Here is a 19,829-nt window from a genome sequence, read left to right on the forward strand (position 1 = left end):
CTGAAACCCCGTCTCTACTAAAAATACAAAAAAAAAATTAGCTAAGCGTGGTGGCATGCGCCTGTAGTTCCAGCTAACTTGGGAGGCTGAGGCAGGAGAATCGCTTAAACCCAGGACCTGGAGGAGGTTGCAGTGAGCTGAGATCGTGGCTTGGGTGACAAAGCAAGATTCCTCTCAAAAAAAAAAAAAAAAAAAAAAGAGTAATAGCTTTAGCATATTGTTCTATAAATGATGCTTGTTCTTGGAGCTTATGGTTAATAATTGTTAGCATATTTAAGTCATTTTCATTTATTCTTATTTTCTTTGAAATTTTACTCAGAATAGCTCCAGAATTTTATTCAATTTCATTTACCATATGTTGATTGTTTCCCATATGTTGTTATTATTTACCGTATGTTGATGGAATGCTGTTTTTTCTTTTTTCTTTTTTTTTTTTTTGAGACGGAGTTTTGCTCTTGTTGCCCAGGCTGGAGTGCAATGGCGTGATCTCGGCTCACTGAAACCTCCACCTCCCGAGTTCAGGCAATACTCCTGCCTCAGCCTCCCAAGTAGCTGGGATTACAGGCACCTGCCACCACACCTAGCTAATTTTTTTGTATTTTTAGTAGAGACGGGGTTTCACCATATTGGCCAGGCTGGTCTCGAACTCCTGACCTCAGGTGATCCTCCTGCCTCGGCCTCCCAATGTGCTGGGATTACAGGTGTGGGCCACTGCACCCGGCCTGTTTTTTCTCTTTTAATTTGTTGAGCTAATGAATTGCAATGGTATGTAGGTATCCTTGCATTCCTGAAATAAACCATACTTGGCCATGGCATAATATTTTTTTGATATGTTGCTTGATTCTATTTGCTACTGTCTTACTTATAATTTTTCAATATTAAACATAGAGATCTGGGTCTATAGATTCTTTGGGCTCTATCATTTTGGCTTGTTAAGCTTCACTATGGTTTGGGTGTTTGTCCTCCCAAACCTCATGCTGAGATTTGATCCCCAATGCTGGAGGTGGTACTTGGTAGGAGACGTTTGGGTTATGGGGGTGGATCCCTCATGAATGCATGGTGCCCTTTTCATGGTAATGAGGGAGTTCTAGTTCTATGAATTCCCCCAAGAACTGGTTGTGTAAACAAGCCTGGCCTCTACCCACTCTCTCTCTTGCCTCTTCTCTTGCTGTGTGATCTCTGCATACCAGCTCCCATTCATCTTCCACCATAAGTGAAAGCAGCCTGAGGCCTCACCAGTAGATACTGGTGCCATGCTTCCAGCACAGCCTGCAGAACTGTGAGCCAAATAAACCTCCTTTCTTTATATTACCCAGTCTCAGGTATTCCCTTATAGCAGCACAGACTTAGACAAGCTTATAGACAGAAGGCTTCGTAAAGTGAATTGAGGTTTTTAATCTTTTTCTGTGGCTTGGAATAATTATCTGATCTCTAAAGGTTGATGAGAGTTCAGCTGTGATCTGGAGCCACCTGGAGCTTTCTTTTTTTTTTTTTTTTTTTTTAATTTTTTTGAGATGGAGTCTCGCTCTGTCACCCAGGCTGGAGTGCAGTGGCCAGATCTCAGCTCACTGCAAGCTCCGCCTCCCGGGTTCACGCCATTCTCCTGCCTCAGCCTCCCAAGTAGCTGGGACTACAGGCGCCCGCCACCTCGCCCGGCTAGTTTTTTGTACTTTTTAGTAGAGACGGGGTTTCACCGTATTAACCAGGATAGTCTCGATCTCCTGACCTCGTGATCCGCCCGTCTCGGCCTCCCAAAGTGCTGGGATTACAGGCTTGAGCCACCGCGCCTGGGCCCCACCTGGAGCTTTCTTAATGGTAGCTTTTTAATCACCTCTCTAATCTCTTTTTTTGGCAATTAGTTAATTCAAGTATTCTACTTTGGCTCAGCTTTAGCATTTTGCTAGGAACCTGTCTGTTCCATCCACATTTTCTTGGCTTTTCCTGGCCTGCCTGGCACAGTCTGTACTGAGAGGAGGAAGGCTGTTTCCACTGGTGTCCTTGGCCATGAGTGGGTCAGGGCATCTCCTTGTTGGCTTGGGTATCGGGGAGAGTGGAATGAGGACACAGCTTCGCCTCTAAGGCCTCAGAAGCTTTCTTGCAGGGAGAAGGCCACCCCTTCCTTAGGGAGATTGGGGGGTCCAAGATGTGAACAGAGGTGGAGTGTTCACACCATCCTACGGCCTGCAACCCCAGTGAGAAGACCCCAGCCGTGTTTCTCTTTGGAGTGGCCCATCCATAACATTCTGCCTAAAAAAGCAGGGTCCTGGAGTTCCAGGGCTTCTCACTGCACAGGGCGCGGGAGGCACCTCTTGTCTCTTGGGAAGTACCAGGAGCCCAGCCTCTCAGGCGCTGGGGGATGCAGAGTGTGGGGACTGTAAGCCCTGGGAGATGGGGCGGTGAGGGGCGCTGTGGGGCAGGGTGGTGTGGGAACTGAAGGTGGGGGCGCTATAGAGGATAGGGGGGTAGTGTGTTGTAGGGCAGGGCGGTGTGGGGGATGGAAGGGGCAAGGCAGTGGGGCGGGGCCATTGGCCGGGACTTGGGGCTGGCGCTGCGGGGCGGGATGGTGTGGGGGACTATGGGAAGGGGCACTCTGGGGAGCTGTGGGGTGGGGTGTTGTGGGGCACCTTGGGGCGGGCCGGTGTGTGGGTGCTGTGTGGGTGGGGCAATGTGGAGGGTCATAGGTTAGGGCCTTGAGGTGGGGGTGGGAGGCGGTGGGGCGCTGTGGGGTATTGTGGGGTGGGGCCTGGCGCTGTCAGGGGCTGTGGGGCTGAGGGACCCGAGGTTGAGGCCTTGTGAGGCGCTGTGGGGCGCGGCGCTGTGGGAGGCTTAGGGGGCTGGTGGGCTGGGGCACGGAGGGGAGGCTGTGTGGGCGCTCGGCGGCAGGGCGGGGCGGGGTGCTGGTGGGCTAGGGAATGGGAGGGCAGCGTGGTGGGCTTAGGGGACGGGAGGGTGGGACGGTCTGGGCACCATGGCGGCCTGGGTGGGCTGGATCAGTGCCCAAGTTAACTTCCCGTCACCAATGGACATGAGGTTTAGGCAGGAAAGCGGGCTTCTCACAAGAATAAAATCCATCAAGGTTCTCTGTCTCCACCGCATGCCTCAGACACAGCGCCTTCCTCCGGGCTGGAACCTGTCGGGGGCCCCCAGCCTGTCCGGGGCCGCTGTCGTCCAGGAAGGAGAGAGCTGTGCCCAGAGAGGAGACAGAACTCTTTCTCCGTGAATCGCATTCTTTTCTGTGCCGGATGATTTACATTCCGGGAAAAAACGGGGCCGCATCTCACAGTGCTGCAGGATGCCAGTGGTGCAAACAGTCGGCGACCCGGCCATTTCCTGAGGGTCTCAGGCGTCCCACCCAGCGGCCGCTCCCGCTTCCCTATCCGTCACCTCCTCGGTCTCCCACCAAGGCGCCAACTTTCCAGACTCTCGCCGGTCCTCGACAGCACCCATTCAGTCTCCGTCCCTGGAGATCCCAGGCCGTACTCCGGGCCAGAAAAGAAGGCGGGTACGACCGCGATGTCGGGTCCTCGCTTGGCTGCGCCTTCTCCTTAGGGAGCCAGGCCGGGGGGAGGGGAATCACCGAGGCCTCGGTCTTCCCGCGTCCTAGAGCGGCCGGGCGAGCCTCACTTCCGGCCTGTGACGTGCCGACCTGTGCTCGTCCCACCAGTCGGGCGATGAGTTGGTCTGACTGGTGGGCCCCTGGCACCAGGCTTCCCCATGGGCACTGGAGCAGGCGGACAGGGGTGGGGCCCCGCGAGCGACACGGAAGGGTCAGGGTGGCGGAGCGGACCCTGTGGAGGCGGGGTCACTGTGCTCCTGCGAAGGGTCTTCGGGGGTGGAGTCTATCAAGGGTGCGGGGGCGTGGTCACGGAGCGGGGCCAATAAAAGGTGACGGTGGCGGGCCGGTGCCTATGAAGGGCGAGGGGTGTGGTCACAGGGCGGGATCTACAAGGGATGCAGGGGCGAGGCCGGGTCTCTGAAGGATGTGCGGTCGCGGGGCGGAGTCTATAAAGGACAAGGGGCGTGTCCCTGGGTGGGGTGAGAGGTGTGGTCATGGGGTGCAGGTCTGTGTAGGCTGAGGAGCTTGTTCCCCGAGTGAGGGTCTGTGAAGGGTGAGGGCGTGTTCCTGGGGTGGGGGTGTTTGTGAAGGATGAGAGTTTTTCTGGCATGAGGGGCTGGTGAAGGGTGAGGGGCGTTTTCCCGGCTTGAGGGTCTGTGAAGAGTGAGAGCCGTGTTGCCGCTGGTGCAGGTCTGTGAAGGGTGAGGGGCGCGTTCCCGGAATGAGGGTCTGTGAAGGGTGAGGGGCGTGTTCCCGGAATGAGGGTCTGTGAAGGGTGAGGGGCGTGTTCCTGGGGTGGGGGTGTTTGTGAAGGATGAGAGTTTTTCCGGCATGAGGGACTGTTAAGGGAGAGGGGTGTTTTCCTGGCTTGAGGGTCTGTGAAGGCTGAGAGCCATGTTGCCGGTGGTGCGGGTCTGTGAAGGGTGAGGAGAGTGTTCCTGGAGCAGGATATGTGAAGGGTGAATGACGTGCTTTCGGGTGAGGTTAGTGCAGGACGAGCGGAGTTGTCTCGGGGCTGTGTCCTCTAAGGTGGGGACGTGGTTTCTGGGCGGGGTCCGCCATTTTGTCTGGTGAAAGTGAGAAAGGGAGGGTCCAGGGACAAGCGAGACTCCCACCTCTGGGCTCATCCTCCAGCCCTGCGTTTTCCCCACTTGTACTGCCAGAAAGCTGAGTGGTGGCAGTCACTTTTGGAGTCTTCCTGAGACGATCCACCAATATGAAGTAAACTCGAGGAGGTGAGAGGAAATCATTCGTTCATTCATTGATTCCACTCAAGGGTCACCCAGGGCTCCTCTCTCAGCTTTTCTCACGTCCAATGCCCTACAAGATATCTGGAAGCCGCCCTGCTGTCCTTGCACGGCTCTTGGGCCGGAAGCGTGCTGGGGGTGGTGGGGGCCAGGGAATAGCCTAAAGAGGGAAATGTGGAGCAGAGCCTGGCTCTGTCTGTGCAGGACTCTCCTCTCAAGCATGAATGGCCATGGGGTGGTGATGACAGGTGGTACCTCCGTGGAGCACTAAGATAGGAAAAGGCCACTGGACCCTGGACCACAGGTTTCCTCCCCTGTCCTCTCCTGCCTCCACACTGCCCTCTGTAGGAAGCCAGAGTGGTGTCTTCTATTGCTACTTCTTAGAAATAAATGCTTATTCCCTGGTGTCGCAAGGACGAGTCAGCATTTAGACAAAAAGTTCTCTCAGCAAGGCAACTTTACTTTCTGCAGAAATGGTACTGCTTGCCAGCAGTCTCGCCACGAGAGTACACCGAACAAAGGGAGACAGGAATATTTATCCCTAATGCATGAGGCCCCTACTGCTGTGTCCTGTCTCCATTGGCTGGAGTTGAACCTCACATTCTAGGCTGAATTTGATTGGCTAACAATTTAAAACTTCCTAAATAGGTAAAGTCAATGAGGAACAAAGGAAAAGAGGAAGTTGCTTACGAAAGGACTTTAGAACAGTAATAACATTTCCAAATAAGGAAGGGGCATAGGCTGCAAGCTGGGACATGTCTGGGCATGTCCAGCACGAATATTTTGGTTAAGGTAAAAGGACACAGAATGTACTACATACCTGTGAACATGTCTAACACAAATACTGAAGTCAGAGTATACAGGCATACTGTATGCTTATTCCGTTACATTTGCTATATAAAGCTTAACAGAGTTATCACTATAAAATAAGGAGCTTGAACAGAACTAGCTCGTGGAGAAAATACCAATAACATTTCTGATTTGAAGTAGAAACTTTGAAGAGGAGCTTTTTACTTTCCACACTGCTCGTGATTTTGAGAATGTTCAAATCCACAAAAAAGTATTATGAACATCATAAACCCTTCATTTAGATTCTACAGTCGTTGACATTTTGCCACACTGGCTGTATCTTTGAATATATTTACTTTTTGTTGCTGAAAAGTAATTTGAAAATACCGTTGACCCTTGAATAATACAGGGGTTGGGGCAGTGACCCCTGTGCAGTTGAAAATTAAAGCATAACTTTTGACTCCCCTAAAATTTAACTACTAATAGCCTACTGTTGACTGGAAGCCTTATGCATAATATAGTCAATTAACATATTTTTATATGTATTATATACTCTATTCTTTTTTTTTTTTTTTTTTTTTGAGACGGAGTCTTGCTCTGTCGCCCAGGCTGGAGTGCAGTGGCACCATCTCGGCTCACTGCAAGCTCCGCCTCCCCGGTTCACGCCATTCTCCTGCCTCAGCCTCCTGAGTAGCTGGGACTACAGGCACCCGCCTCCGTGCCCAGCTAATTTTTTTGTTTTAGTAGAGATGGGGTTTCACTGTGGTCTCGATCTCTTGACCTCATGATCCACCCGCCTCCGCCTCCTAAAGTGCTGGGATTACAGGCGTGAGCCACTGTGCCCGGCTACTCTATTCTTGAAATAAGCTGGAGAAAAGAAAATGGTGTTCAGAAAATCACAAGGAAGAGATAATATATTTAATATTCATTAAGTGAAAGTGGGTCATCCTCATTGTCTTCACCTTCAGTAGTCCGAGGAGGAGGAGGAAGAGGAGGATTGGTCTTGCAATCTCAGGGGTGACTGAGGCGGAAGAAAATCCAATTATAACTAATCCTCGCAGTTCAAACCTGTGTTGTTCCAGGGTCCGCTGTAATTTGTAGACATCATGGCACTTTCCCTTAGGTACCTCAGCCTATTTCCTAGAGGTGAGGACATTCTCTTACATGATAGCAATACTTTATTTCACCTGAGAGAATTAACAATAATCCCGTGGTCACCTGGCACGGTGACTCATGCCTGTAATCCTAGCACTTTGGGAGGCTGAGGCGGGCGGATCGCGAGGTCAAGAGATTAAGGCCATCCTGGCCAACATGGTGAAACCCCGTCTCTACTAAAAATTAGCTGGGTGTGTTGGCATGCGCCTGTAGTCCCAGCTACTCAGGAGGCTGAGGCAGGAGAATCACTTGAATCAGGAGGCAGAGGTTGCAGTGAGCCAAGATCGCGCCACTGCACTCCAGCCTGGCAACGGAGTAAGACTCCGTCTCAAAACAAACAAACAAACAATCCCATGGTCACAAAACTCTTATTTCTCCAATTTCTCCAATTGTCTCTAAAATATCTGCATAGCTGGGTTTTTCCCCTCTAATTCAGAAGCTAATCAAATCAAAGTTGCATGTTGCATTTAATTGTGTCTCTTCAGACTCCTTTTTTTTTTGAAACCAGGTCTCACTCTGTCCCTAAGGCTGGAGTGCAGTGGCGCGATCACGGCTTATTGCATCCTCAACCTCCCAGGCTTAGGTGATCCTCCCACCTCAGCCTCCCGAGTAGCTGGAACTACAAGAATGTGCCACCATGCCTAGCTAATTTTTTGTATTTTTTTATAGAGACCAAGTCTCACCATATTGCTCAGGCTAGTCTCAAACTCCTGGACTCAAAGGCTCTACCTGCCTTGGCCTCCCAAAGTGCTAGGATTACAGGCCTAAGCCACCGCATCTCGCTGGCTCTTTTAATCTGGAATAGCTTCCCAGCTTTTTGTTTCTCTTTAGGACACTGACTTGTGACCACGTGTGGCCATCTATCTGTGTTATACTCCATGTTCTGGGTGTAACCTGGAGCCCACACAGATTAACACTCCCTGTCCTTCATGCCCCAGTGGGTGGAGTCGTGGTCTCTGCTGTCCATGAGGCAGAGGTCGTTGAGGTGACATGCAACCAATTATGGCCTGTCCCCTAGCGGCTGGGGGCAGACCCCTGCTGACCACCTTTCCCGGGTCCAGCTCAGGCCATGCCCCTCCACCCGCAACCACGATGCCATGGTGGCTTCTTTTGTGGTGGCCTCTTTCGAAGGGGTTCAAGGAGGCTGCAGAGCTGAGGCCTCAAGATGGACAGGGCCATGGGCCAGGGGCCTGCTGAGGAAGCCAATTTACAAACCCAAGTCACAGTGGGCTGAGCCAGGGGCGGGCAGAGACTGGGAGACCAAGGACCAGGGTGGTGATTGGGGGTGGGAGGTGCCCTGGCCTCAGGCAGGGGTGGGGGCGGCTGAGGAGGAGGGGAGCAGGTGGAGGGGTGAGCCGCCATCCCTTGCCATTCCCAACCTGGGGCCTGCTGCCAGCTCTACCAAAAGGGTTTTCTCCAGGCCTGAACTATAGGTCCTCCTGCTGGCAACTCTGAGGATGCACACCCCTCCAGCATGACTCCAGCCCCTCTTGAACATGCCTCACCCCTGCAAGGCATTGATTTGAGGTGCCCTAGGGAGGAGGGCAAGCTGGAGACCCGAGGGAGCCCGCAGTGGACCCGAACTCTGGGGGTGGGAGAGGGTACCAGGGGGAGGTGTTGCCAGGCAGGGTCAGGGTCAGGTCACATCCCCCAGACTCCAAGCAGCAGAGGCACAGTATCACCCTTGAACCTGAATTCAAGGGCTCTGCAGCAGCACTAAGCCCAGGTGAGAAGGTCTTGGGGGCAAGTACCCTTCATGCTGAAGGAAATGCAGGGTCACCAGCCTCCTAAGACAGCTTGTGACCTGGGGCCGCTGCAGCACACAGGTCTGCGGGGCATGGGCTTGCCCTTCTGTGTCTTCCTTTTGACACCCTGCCTCTAACCTTCCCAGGAGGAGCCCAGCGATGGTGGCTGAGCCCCAGGTGAGCTGACCTTTGGGGAACAGTTGCTGCCCAAGGCCTCTCCCCCTCAGCCTGGAGCCCCTTGCCCAGCAGACCCTTGGGGCCCTGAGAACAGAATCTCCCTCCCCAGATGCAGGCCCAACCCACTGGCTGCCCCTTCCACAGAGCTGAGCAGGGTGCAGGGCCCTGAGGGGAGAGCCCAGTTTTGAGAGCTCTGTGTTTCCATAGTCACACTTTCCCTGCCCAACCTACCCCTAGCTCTTTTCCTAAACATCTGCCTGGAAGGTAGGGAGACGCACACAGAGCCTCTTGCTAGAAATTCAGTCCAAGCTGCAAGGTGTGCCTGCCCTTGGGCAGGGGTGAGGCTCTCTGGGCAGTGAGCACCTGTGATTTTAGGGCACAGTGATGTTTGAGGAGGTGGCCATGTACCTCACACAGGAGGAGGGGCAGCACCTGGGACCCCCTCAGAGAGCACTCCACCAGGATGTGATGCTAGAGAACCACTGCACCCTAACAGCTCTGGATAAGCATCACATGGTGGGTTTCAGGTCCCTGCTCCCCATCCCCAGGTGACTGGTCCCTTGGGCTCTCTTGACTCATAGACCAAACATCCCCAGTCCATGGGTATGGTACATCCCCAGTACCCATGTCCCAGCAGGTAGTGCCCAATGATCTCATCACCCATTCTTCTCGAGACCGCCTCTGGATCCCCCTCTTCTTGCAGCCTCTGTGGCCCTCAGCCAGGGGCAGCTCAGATATTCCAGCACTGACCATTATCTTCTTGATAAACAGGTTTTTCAGTGTCCACACTCAGGGTTATTTCCCAGCGGGAGCAGGGGAAAATGCCATGGGTCATTGCTCTGCCAGGGCCTCCCTGCACAGGTGAGTGAGGAGGTAGGTGTCTCAGGGGAAGCCGTGATGTGTTGTGCATGTGAGCTGTGAGGGGGGAGTTTGAATGGCCAGCTGAGAGACCCCTGATTGTCTCTTCTGGCTCCCGTCCTGGCCCCACCTTCCCTCTGAGGAGAAGTGCAAGCCCATTGTGCTACTCCTTGTGCAGCTACTCAGGTGGGACAGCCATTTTCTAGTGGTGACCAGGCTTCCCTGATGAGCTGATTAGCGCTTACATGTCAAAGTACAAACAAAACTCCACATTGTGTTCACATGGGAGCATGCCCCCAGCACCCTCTCCTATTTCCACAGTTTGCACGCTGCTTGCATGCAGGCATTCTTCTAGGTGCTGGGGTTAAGTATAAGCAAAACCAAGTCCTTGTCTTCAGGGAGTGTACATTTTGGTTTGTGCAGAACATCGTAGTTTGGGGAAGAATGATTTACCCTGCCCTGATGTCCTATCATATTGTTGGTCTCCACATTAGAATGCTAAGGGACAGGGACTTCATTCATTCACCAAGTCCCTGGTACCTCAGGCAGTGCCAGGCACCCAGGAGGTACCTGGCAAACACTGCTGGAATGAATCCCTAGTTCTTTAGTTGTCAGTTCCTGCTTTGTGCACTGTGCCATCAAGGTGCCGCAAGTATCTGTGTGAGAAGGCATTTGCCCTCAGAATTTCAGTCCAGTCAGAGAGAGATGGACACACACAACTAAGCGTGATACAAGACAAATGGAATAAAGTCATTAACAGAAGGGAAAATAAAACTCAACTCAGGCTGGCAAATATGAGCTGCACAGAAATTTGCTTTGGCTCAATCAGTTTCTTCTTTCACAGAGAAACTTTTAATTTCCATTCTTTGTTTCAGATTCTTAGGTCAAGACAAAGCATAAACAATCAACTCCAACAGAAAAATCTGAAGAACAATTACAAGGAGTAACTCAGGAGATTTTCCCAAGAGGCAATCCAGAGGAGTTTGAGTTTCGATCAGCTTGCAGGATTGAGACAGGAGCAGAATATTGCTGGAAAAAATTCACAATAAAGACCGGGATGGCCGTGCGCGGTGGCTCACGCCTGTAATCCCAGCACTTTGGGAGGCTGAGGTGGGCAGATCATGAGGTCAGGAGATTGAGACCATCCTGGTTAACACCATGAAACCCCGTCTCTACTAAAAATACAAAAAATTAGCTGGGCGTGGTGGCGGGCGCCTGTAGTCCCAGCTACTCAGGAGACTGAGGCAGGAGAATAGCCAGAACCCGGGAGGCGGAGCTTGCAGTGAGCCGAGACTGCGCCACTGTACTCCAGCCTGCAGCCTGGGCGACACAGCAAGACTCCGTCTCAAAAAACAAACAAAAAAACCCAGGATGAAGTTATTTCCCCAAAAGAGAGGTTCGAGGCAAGTGGTCAGCTCCCACTTGAAAATCAATGCAGCAGACAAATACCAGGAATGTAATAAATTGGAGAAAAGTTTGTCTCTGGGCACAAAACCTGTTGTACGTCTGAGGGACAGGCCAGAAGAGAGAGCCAGTAGCTGGAGGATGGGTGGCTGAGGCTTTCCATGTGAGTCATGTCTGAGTGGACATCAAGCAGTTACCAGTGGGTCAAAGCCCCATGGATGTCATGTGTGTGGGAAGTCTTTCAGCAAGAACTCACACCTTACTTGGCATCAGATAATTCATACTACAGAGAAGCCTTGTGTATGTATTGAATGTGGGGAAAAAATCACAACTCAAGCCTTATACAACATCAGAAAATTCACTGTAGATGGTGAAACCCTATCTCTACTAAAAATACAAAAATTATCTGGGTGTGGTGGTGCATGCCCATAATCCCAGCTACTCAGGAGGCTGAAGCAGAAGAATTGCTTGAACTAGGGAGGCGGAGGTTGCAGTGAGCTGAGATTGCGGCACTGCACTCCAGCCTGCGTGACAGAGTGAGATTCCGTCTAAAAAAAAAAAAAGGCCAGGCGCGGTGGCTCACGCCTGTAATCCCAGCACTTTGGGTGGCTGAGGCGGGCAGATCACAAGGTCAGGAGATTGAGACTATCCTGGCGAACACGGTGAAACCCCTTCTCTACTAAAAATACAAAAATAAATTAGCCAGGCATGGTGGCGGGCGCCTGTAGTCCCAGCTACTTGGGAGGCTGAGGCAGGAGAATGGCGTGAACCTGGGAGGCGGAGCTTGCAGTGAGCAGAGATCACGCCACTGCACTCCAGCCTGGGAGACAGTGAGACTCCATCTCAAAAAAAAAAAAAAGGAAAAGAAAATTTATGGTGGAGAGAAACACTGTGTGTAGTGAATTTGGCAAGGGCTTTAGGGAGACATCAAAACTTGTTAAACATCAGATAATTCATACTGGAGAAAAGCCCTATGGGTGGAATGAATATGGCACAGCTTTTAGTGGGAATTCAAACCTTATTAAACACCAACTGATACATACTGGAGAGAAGCCCTATAAATGTATTGAGTGTGGGAAAGCCTTTAATCCGAAAGCAAATCCCAGGCAATATCAGAGAATTCGTACAGGAGAGAAACTTTTTGAATGTAAAGAGTGTGGAAAAAGCTTCAGTCAGCCATCACACATGATTCATAATCAAAGGATGCATTTTTGAGAGAAGCCCTAAAAATGCAATGAGTGCGGAAGGGGCTTCAAACATCACACCGGATTGATCATCAAAGAATACACACTGGAGAGAAAACTTACTTGTGTGTCATGTGTGGGAGAGGCTTCATTCAGATATCACACTTGATTCATTGCCATAGAACACATTCTGTAGAGAAGCCACACGCATGTAGTGAATGTGGGAAATGCTTCAGCCAGAGCTCAACTCTTACTAGACATTAGGTTATTCACACTATGGAGAGCGAATATAAGTTAAAGGAATGTGCGCAGGCTTTCAGGGTGAGCTAGCTTCTCAGTCACTATCTCACAAATTCTACTGGAGAGGAACCCCTCAATTCATACAGGAGGGAAAAGCATCCAAGAATGCAACAAAGGTGGGAAGCGTTTCATTGTAGCTCATTATACAATGTCATGAGAGTTCCTATTGGAGAGAACCCCGATGGATGTAATGAATGTTGAAAAAACATTTAGTTGGAACTCACATATTATTTACAATGAGATAATTCATAGAGAATATAATGGATATGAGAGGCGTTGGTGTACTGTGGGAAGTAGGTGAAAATGTGGGTTCCTGCTGTTGCCCTTTTGAATAAAATGCCCTAGCAGGTGCTTGCCGCAGGGTGGCCATGCTCTGTAGGGAATCTTGCTTTAGACTGGGATTGTCAGATGGAGACAAAGCCTTATTCCTGGCTGGGAATGCCACTGGAAATGCTAGGGGAGACCAGGATCCATGGTGTGGCCTGATCTCAAATATGCAGAAACCAGAAGCAGAGACCAGACCCACAGAGAGGCAGATAAATGCAACCCCCAAAGTGGATGCACAGGAAAATGGAAAACCATTAGAGTTAGTGTTGGGTCCCCAAAGCTGCCTTTTTATCCTGAACAATGATGAGCAATGACTCAAGGTCTTCGTGAAACCAAACAGAATAGCTGAGGTAGCTTCCTATACCTCTGCACCAAGTTTCTTAAATCTGAAAGCATGTAGAATGAGTGTCAGCCACACCAATATGTAGGATCTGTATTTTCATCAGAAGGCAATCCATTGCGGCTACTGGCTACACTGAAAACATAAAATTATTTTAACATAAGCCTTCAGCAGCTTAGGATAAAATAAAATCCTTGACTTTAGAATGAAGTTTTCACTATGAAATGAAATCAAGGCTGGGCACAGTGGCTTCCGCCTGTAATCCCAGCATTCTGAGAGACCAAGATGGATCCCTTGAGGCCAGGACTTTGAGACCAGCCTGGCAACATGGTGAGACCCCATCTCTACAAAGAAATAAAGTTAGCCAGGTATGGTGGTGGGTACCTGCCATCCCAGCTACTTGGGAGGCTGAGGTGAAAGGATCATTTGAACCCAGGAGGTTGAGGCTGGAGTGAGCCATGGTTGTACCACTGTACTCTGGCCTAGGCAACAGAGCAAGTCTCTGGCCCAAAAATATATGTGTTAAAGATTACTTATATCTAGTTCACACCTCCCAAAGGTAATTCGAATTGAAATAGTGATGCATACAATAATGTCATTAAAGTAGAAACACAAAATAAAGGATTATAAAGCCATTGATGGTAAGAGCAATTGATTTTGTGAACTTCAAATCATAGATATAACTGAATAGTTCATTGCTTATACAAAGTAGCTGTTGAAAAGTTTCTGACTGACTGGGCGCAGTGGCTTATGCCTACAATCCCAGCACTTTTGGAGGCCAAGGCAGGTGGATCACTTGAGAACAGCCCAGCCAACATGGAGAAACTCTGTCTCTACTAAAAATACAAAAATCAGCCAGGCGTGGTGGTGTACGCCTGTAATCCCAGCTACTCCAGTGAATCAAGAGAATTGCTTGAACCCAGGAAGCAGAGGTTGCAGTGAGCTGAGATCACACCACTGCACTCCAGCCTAGGTGACGGAGTGAAACTCGTCTCAAAAAAAAAGTTTCTGGTTAGATTTTTCCTCTAGGCACAGTCTGAGGGGAAAGGAAGAAAGCTTTGAGAGGAACACAGCTATGAAATGCATCCATCTGCCCCTCCTTCGTCATCAGACAATGGCACAACCTGAGCCAGGGATGACCCTCTGTCTTCCAAGGCTTGAGGTGCAGAGAAGAGTAGCCAGACCCACATACTCTCCAGGGTTCCACCCCTAGTCCTGGGTGTAAGAAACAAGCTGTTGCCTTGTGTCTGAAAAAAAAAAAAAAAAAGGGAGGGGTTGGGCACGGTGGTTCACGCCTGTAATCCCAACACTTTTGAAGGCTGAGGCAGGAGGATCACTTGAGGCCAGGAGTTCAAGACTAGCCTAGGCTACAAATTGAGACCCTGTCTCTACAAAAAAAAAAAAAAAAAAAAAATTAAAAATTAGTCGGGTGTGGTGGCCTGCATGTGTATTTCCAGATACTTGGGAGGCTGAGGCAGGAGGATCGCTTGAGCCAGGAGTTTGAGACTACAGTGAGCCATGACTGCACCACTGAACTCCAGTTGGTGATAGAGACCTCCTGGTCTCTAAAAAATTTGTTCAAAAGGGAGGGGAGGGTAGACTCTTGAGTCTTGTCTACAATTCTCTACTCCTCACAGGGAAAACGGACCTTACATTCACAAAAGGGGAGCCGCAGCAGCTGCTGTCACCAACAGGTGCTTCTGTGCATCACTGATTTCTGTCTGGCTCACTCTCTTCCACTTGTCCTGTTGTGCATACCATTGGATGCCAGGTGACACTTGACAAGGTCGTAAGTGCCACAGGACTTGCAGTGAAGGGAAGGGTTGATTGGGGAAAAGGAGTTAGGAAGGTTTGGATGAAGAATTAGAACTGGGCCTTGAAGGATTGACAAGATGATAGCAGAAGGAACACAGATGAGCTGGGAAGAGGCCGATTCTCTCAGATGCCACGGGGTTGGGAGTGTGACTGAGGACCGGGGCAGGACCAGGATCCTGCAAGGCCAGGCTCTGCTGGGGAGTGTGTTCAGTCCTGGAGCCATGGGAGTTGTAGGATATTTTGAACCAGGAGGGTTTCAGAATTCCTCTTCAAGGCCATCTGGGTACGTGGTCTGCGAAGCACCTGGCAGCTCCCTGTGCCCACAAAGGTACTGTGCTCCATGGTGTGCATAGCTCTTCTCCTCACCTGTCAGCCAGGTGTCACAGCTACACTGCCCTGTTCCTCAGACTATAAACTGGCTTCTTGATTACCCTCATGGCTCCTTTTCCTTCACATGAGATTTTATGGTAAAAACAAACAAACAAAAAACAAAAACAAAAAAAGAACCCACACTGGTTGTGGCTGAATGCTGTGGTCAAGGGTCTGGGCCATAGCGCACTTGTACTGGGGAGATCAGCAGGGAGGTTACTGAGAGGCAAACTCACCTGCCCAGAGTCTGGACAGTGGCTCTGCAGGCTCTGATACCTGATTCTTCCCTCATGCTGAGATGATCCCTACATTCCAGGAAGTGGACATAGAAGACCAGAAAGCCAGGGCACAAATTGAGCCCTGCTGGAGGCTAGATTCTTAACATGTGCCCGAAAGTTGTCAGCAACCCTGGTGTTGCCACTGGGATTGTACCTCCGTTTGTGCACAGGTTTGAGGGAAGCTGGAGGAACAGGAACCAGAACATGAGGAATGGACAGTGCCTGGACAGTATCTGCACATTACTGGTTCTTTGTCTTTCCATTTTCTTTCCTCTAAGGCTTAGAGTCCAAGCTGAATGTCAGTTTCCTCTGTGTTTCTCTAATGAATGATTAGGTTTCTGCTCATGAAATTAAAATCTCATTCTATGCCCTTTGGGACAGTAAGTTTACAGTTGATGGAAGTTTAGAATGACTCCCAAATTATTCAGTAACACATTTAAAGACAGTCTCTTGTCTGTCCCTACGATGGCCAGCCACATCGAATGTCAGAGCCTGGGGGGAGCAAAAAGAGGGTTTTGGAGTGGGACAGATGGATCTGGATCACAGACAATTTGTTTAACCTCAGTTTTCTTACCTGTGAAATGGTGATGTCAATCCTTACCTGGCACACGCAGAGCACTTAGCACCACCTGGCACATGGCAGGTGCTCCATGAATGGCAGCGACTGTTACTGTGTCCAGAGTTGGTTCCTTCCAGTGGGTTCATGGTCTTGCTGACTTCAAAAATGGAGCCACCGACCTTCACAGTGGGTGTTACAGTTCTGAAAGATGGCACGGACCCAGAGTGAGTAGCAGCAACATTTATTGTGAAGAGGAAAAGAACAAGGCTTCCACAGCAGGGAAGAAGATCTCAGTGGGTTGCCCCTGCTGGCTGGGGTGGTCAACTTTTATTCCCTTATTTGTTCCCGCCCATGTCCTGCTGATTGGTCCATTTTAAAAACCTCTAGCTAGCTCTACAGAGCACTGACTGGTGCATTTTACAAACCTCTAGCTAGCTACAGAGTGCTGATTAGTGCATTTTACAATCCCATTATAAGACAGAATAAGTTCTCCAAGTTCCCACTGGATCCAGGAAGTCCAGCTGGCTTCACCGCTCATTGCCACCACAGTGGACTTTACTAGGCTAATGGTAAAAGGCAACTTTATCTTTGTGACTAGGAGATAACTTTTTCCCCAAATGGGTGACAAGACTAAGGTTCTGACATGTTGCTTCCGGGCTCCTGCTGTGGATATCATCAACCACAGCCACCTGGAAACATTCCCAAGATACCTATTTTTCCTACAGATATTTTTTCTACCTTCAGTCCTTAGTTCTCATTCTCCAAGGAACTCAACAGTCCTGAGCAACACTGAGGTCTCAGGGGCCTAGTTCTATCAAGGACTCTGTGGCCCCTGGCCCCTGGGTCCCTCACCTCCCACCAGGGCCGCCCCATTGGTCTCCATGCCCAGGGCCTCTTTCCTCTTCAACTGCCCCAGGGGCACCAGGGTCGCTTCTCACTCAACACGGTCTCTGGGTAACCTCGCGAGCGCCAGTGGCATCGCTGACCATGACGCCCCCATCTGCATCTACATCACAGCATCTTCTGCCGGCTTTAGGTCCTGTCTTCACCAGGATGTCCCACAGTCGCTTCACACTAACAGGCCCCCTTCCTCACCCGGACCTCGAGCTCCCGTCGGGGACCGTTGAACCACCGAGTGGGCGGTCAACTGGCTGTCCCAGAACGGACCGAGAGCGCGTGCGTAGACCTCCGCGGACGGCTACTTCCGGTGCGCTCCCAAGAGGTTTCTGCCCGGGTTTCCGGCGCAGGGCTCCTTTCGGACCCGAGAGAAGCACGAACTCGCCCCTGCTGCCCGCCCCGCTTTGCCCCAGCACGTCCCTGACCGGCGGAGGAGCCCCCATAAGTGGCAGTGGGCGCGATGGTGGCGGCGTGTGGCGGGGCCGTGCCCAGAAGCGCTCGCTCTCCCGGAAGGGGGGGCCGTTTCGCCCCGCCCCCGAGTCTGGGGGTCCGCATTGCCGCGTGGTCGGCGAAGCACGCCGAGGGTGGTTAGGACAAAAGCGTGGGGAGGGGCCACGTCCCCGCTGCCCCAGCCAGGCGTTTCCTTGCCTCACCTGGTCGTTCCTCTAGGGCGGGAAGGCGAGGCGCCCACAGGGATGTCGCTAACGAGTCCGCGGGACGACGCCGAGAGTGGCTTGAGGGGTCCCCGCAGGAGCCCCCGGCGCGCGCCTCTTTCAGCGCTTTCCACCTCAGTTCTGGCCCAGGGCCTCGGGTGGGTAGAGGGCGAGAAATCCTTTGCCTCAAGCATCCCCTAAATGGGTCGGAAAGATCAAAGAGAATCGTTTCTAACCTGGCGCCATCGCGTCAGCCCCTTTTTAAGAGCGTGCGTTTTCCGCGGGGTGGGAGCTGCTGTCTGACCACAAGTTTCTGGTGGCCCTAGATTCTTCGGCGCCTTAAACCTGGGGTTCCGGAAGCTGTAGCCCCCCTTTCAAAATCCGCCGGAAGCGCCTGACCCCCAGAAGTCACGCTCTGCCTTGACCTGCCCGGGAGCAGGGGCCGCGCGGAGTTTCCGCGGGACTTCCCTCTGTGGAGGTTAAAGCACGATTTGTCAAAACGCCTTAGAACTTGCAAGGCCGACCATGCGCGTCAGGGTGGGGTCCCAGAAGCAGACCGTGAGGTGAGGCTTCCTGTAATCTTGGCTTATTGGGAGGCGCAGGCTCGGCCAGTGAGGACTGGGAAGAAGAGGAGGCCAGCCCGGGTGAGCGTCGTGCAGAGGCTGCGGGATGACCGGCTCCAGTCCTGCAGGGGAGTCTGGAGCCCGCTTGGATCGGACCTCAGCGCGGTCCCGTCGGGGTGGAGGGAGCTGGGCCTTCTCTGCCTCAGCGGCTTCAGGACTCTCCCAGGAAAAGGTGAGCAGCGTCGGCCCTGGACCCAGAGAAGCAGGGGCCACATGGAACTGGGTGCGGGAAGGTGGTGAAGGGCCCAAAGGATGCGTGCATGGCCTCAGGAAGTGCCAGAAGAAAGCCTTAGTCTGAATTTGAGAATTTCTTCAGGTTTAACTTCTTGAGGGGGCGCCATACTTTTCCAAAGCAGCTGCCTCATTGTACCTTCCCATTCTGCATCTGTTCATCTATACGGCGATACATGACAGTTTCTCCACATCCTTTTTTGTTTGTTTTTGTTTTTTTGTTTTTTTGTTTTTTGTTTTTTGAGACGGAGTCTCACGCTGTTGCCCAGGCTGGAGTGCAGTGGCGCGATCTCGGCTCACTGCAAGCTCCGCCTCCCGGGTTCCCGCCATTCTCCTGCCTCAGCCTCCTGAGTAGCTGGGACTACAGGCGCCCGCCACCGCGCCCGGCTAATTTTTTGTATTTTTAGTAGAGACGGGGTTTCACTGTGGTCTCGATCTCCTGACCTTGTGATCCGCCCGCCTCGGCCTCCCAAAGTGCTGGGATTACAGGCTTGAGCCACCGCGCCCGGCTCTGGATACAAGTTCTTTAGCAGATAGATGGTTTGCAGATATTTTCACCTGCCGAGGGTTGTCTTTTCAGTTGTTTGTTTTTTGAGACGGAGGCTCGCTCTGTCGCCCAGGCTGGAGTGCAGTGGCGCCATCTGGGCTCACCGCAAACTCCGCCTCCCAGGTTCACGCCATTCTCCTGCCTCAGCCTCCCGAGTAGCTGGGACTACAGACGTGCGCCACCATCCCTGGATAGTTTTTGGTACCTTTTTTTATTTTTGCGATGGAGTCTCACTCTGTCGTCCAGGCTGGCGTGGAATGGTGCAATCTCGGCTCACCACAACCTCCGCCTCACGGGTTCAAGCGATTCTCCTGCCTCAGCCTCCCGAATAGCTGGGACTACAGGCACGCGTCACCACACCTGGCTAATTTTTATATTTTTAGTAGAGACAGGTTTTTACCGTGTTGGTAAAGCTGATCTCCAACTCCTGACCTCCTGATCCGCCCACCTCGGCCTCCCAAAATGCTGGGATTACAGGTGTGAGCCAGTGCGCCCGGCCAGTTTTTGTACTTTTTAGTAGAGATCCGGTTTTAGCATGTTGGGCGGGCCGGTCTCAAACTCCTGACCTAAGATGATCCGCCCGCGTCAGCCTCTCCAAGTGCTGGGATTACAGGCCTGAGCCCCCACGCCTGGCTGTCATCTTTTCACTTTCTTTTTTGTTTTTTGAGTTGGAGTCTGGCTCCGTCGCCCAGGCTGAAGTGCAATGGCGCGATCTTGGCTCACTGCAACTTCTGCCTCCTGGGTTCAAGCAGATCTCCCGCCTCGGCCTCCTGAG

The 19,829-nt window shown here is 51.7% G+C and overlaps 2 protein-coding genes across 33 annotated transcripts; one reads left to right on the forward strand and one right to left on the reverse strand.

Moving 5' to 3' along the window:
• The first annotated feature begins 407 nt into the window (after positions 1-407).
• LOC114680373 (uncharacterized) lies at positions 408-13,717 on the forward strand. 32 transcript variants are annotated; one of them, XM_077944752.1, is made up of 7 exons: positions 408-604; positions 1,678-3,740; positions 4,691-4,791; positions 8,639-8,669; positions 9,045-9,185; positions 9,441-9,542; positions 10,403-13,717. In XM_077944752.1, the coding sequence occupies exons 2-7, from the start codon at positions 3,243-3,245 to the stop codon at positions 10,472-10,474; spliced, it is 945 nt and encodes a 314-aa protein (XP_077800878.1). In that variant the 5' UTR covers positions 408-604; positions 1,678-3,242; the 3' UTR covers positions 10,475-13,717. The 32 variants fall into 32 exon arrangements, 6 of the variants coding, with proteins under 6 accessions (XP_077800878.1, XP_077800877.1, XP_077800879.1 ...); XM_077944751.1 differs by lacking the exon at positions 408-604 and having other exon boundaries at positions 732-3,740; XM_077944753.1 differs by lacking the exon at positions 408-604 and having other exon boundaries at positions 732-3,740; positions 9,441-9,530.
• Positions 13,718-17,899, reverse strand: LOC144329462 (uncharacterized). Its single transcript, XM_077942795.1, has 6 exons — positions 17,890-17,899; positions 17,654-17,794; positions 17,199-17,541; positions 16,146-16,304; positions 15,699-16,036; positions 13,718-14,329 (listed from the first exon to the last, which is right to left on the reverse strand). The coding sequence occupies exons 1-5, from the start codon at positions 17,897-17,899 to the stop codon at positions 16,030-16,032; spliced, it is 660 nt and encodes a 219-aa protein (XP_077798921.1). The 3' UTR covers positions 13,718-14,329; positions 15,699-16,029.
• Positions 17,900-19,829: the final 1,930 nt, after the last annotated feature.

Source organism: Macaca mulatta, chromosome 8 (assembly GCF_049350105.2).
Source record: "Macaca mulatta isolate MMU2019108-1 chromosome 8, T2T-MMU8v2.0, whole genome shotgun sequence".
NCBI lineage: Eukaryota > Metazoa > Chordata > Mammalia > Primates > Cercopithecidae > Macaca > Macaca mulatta.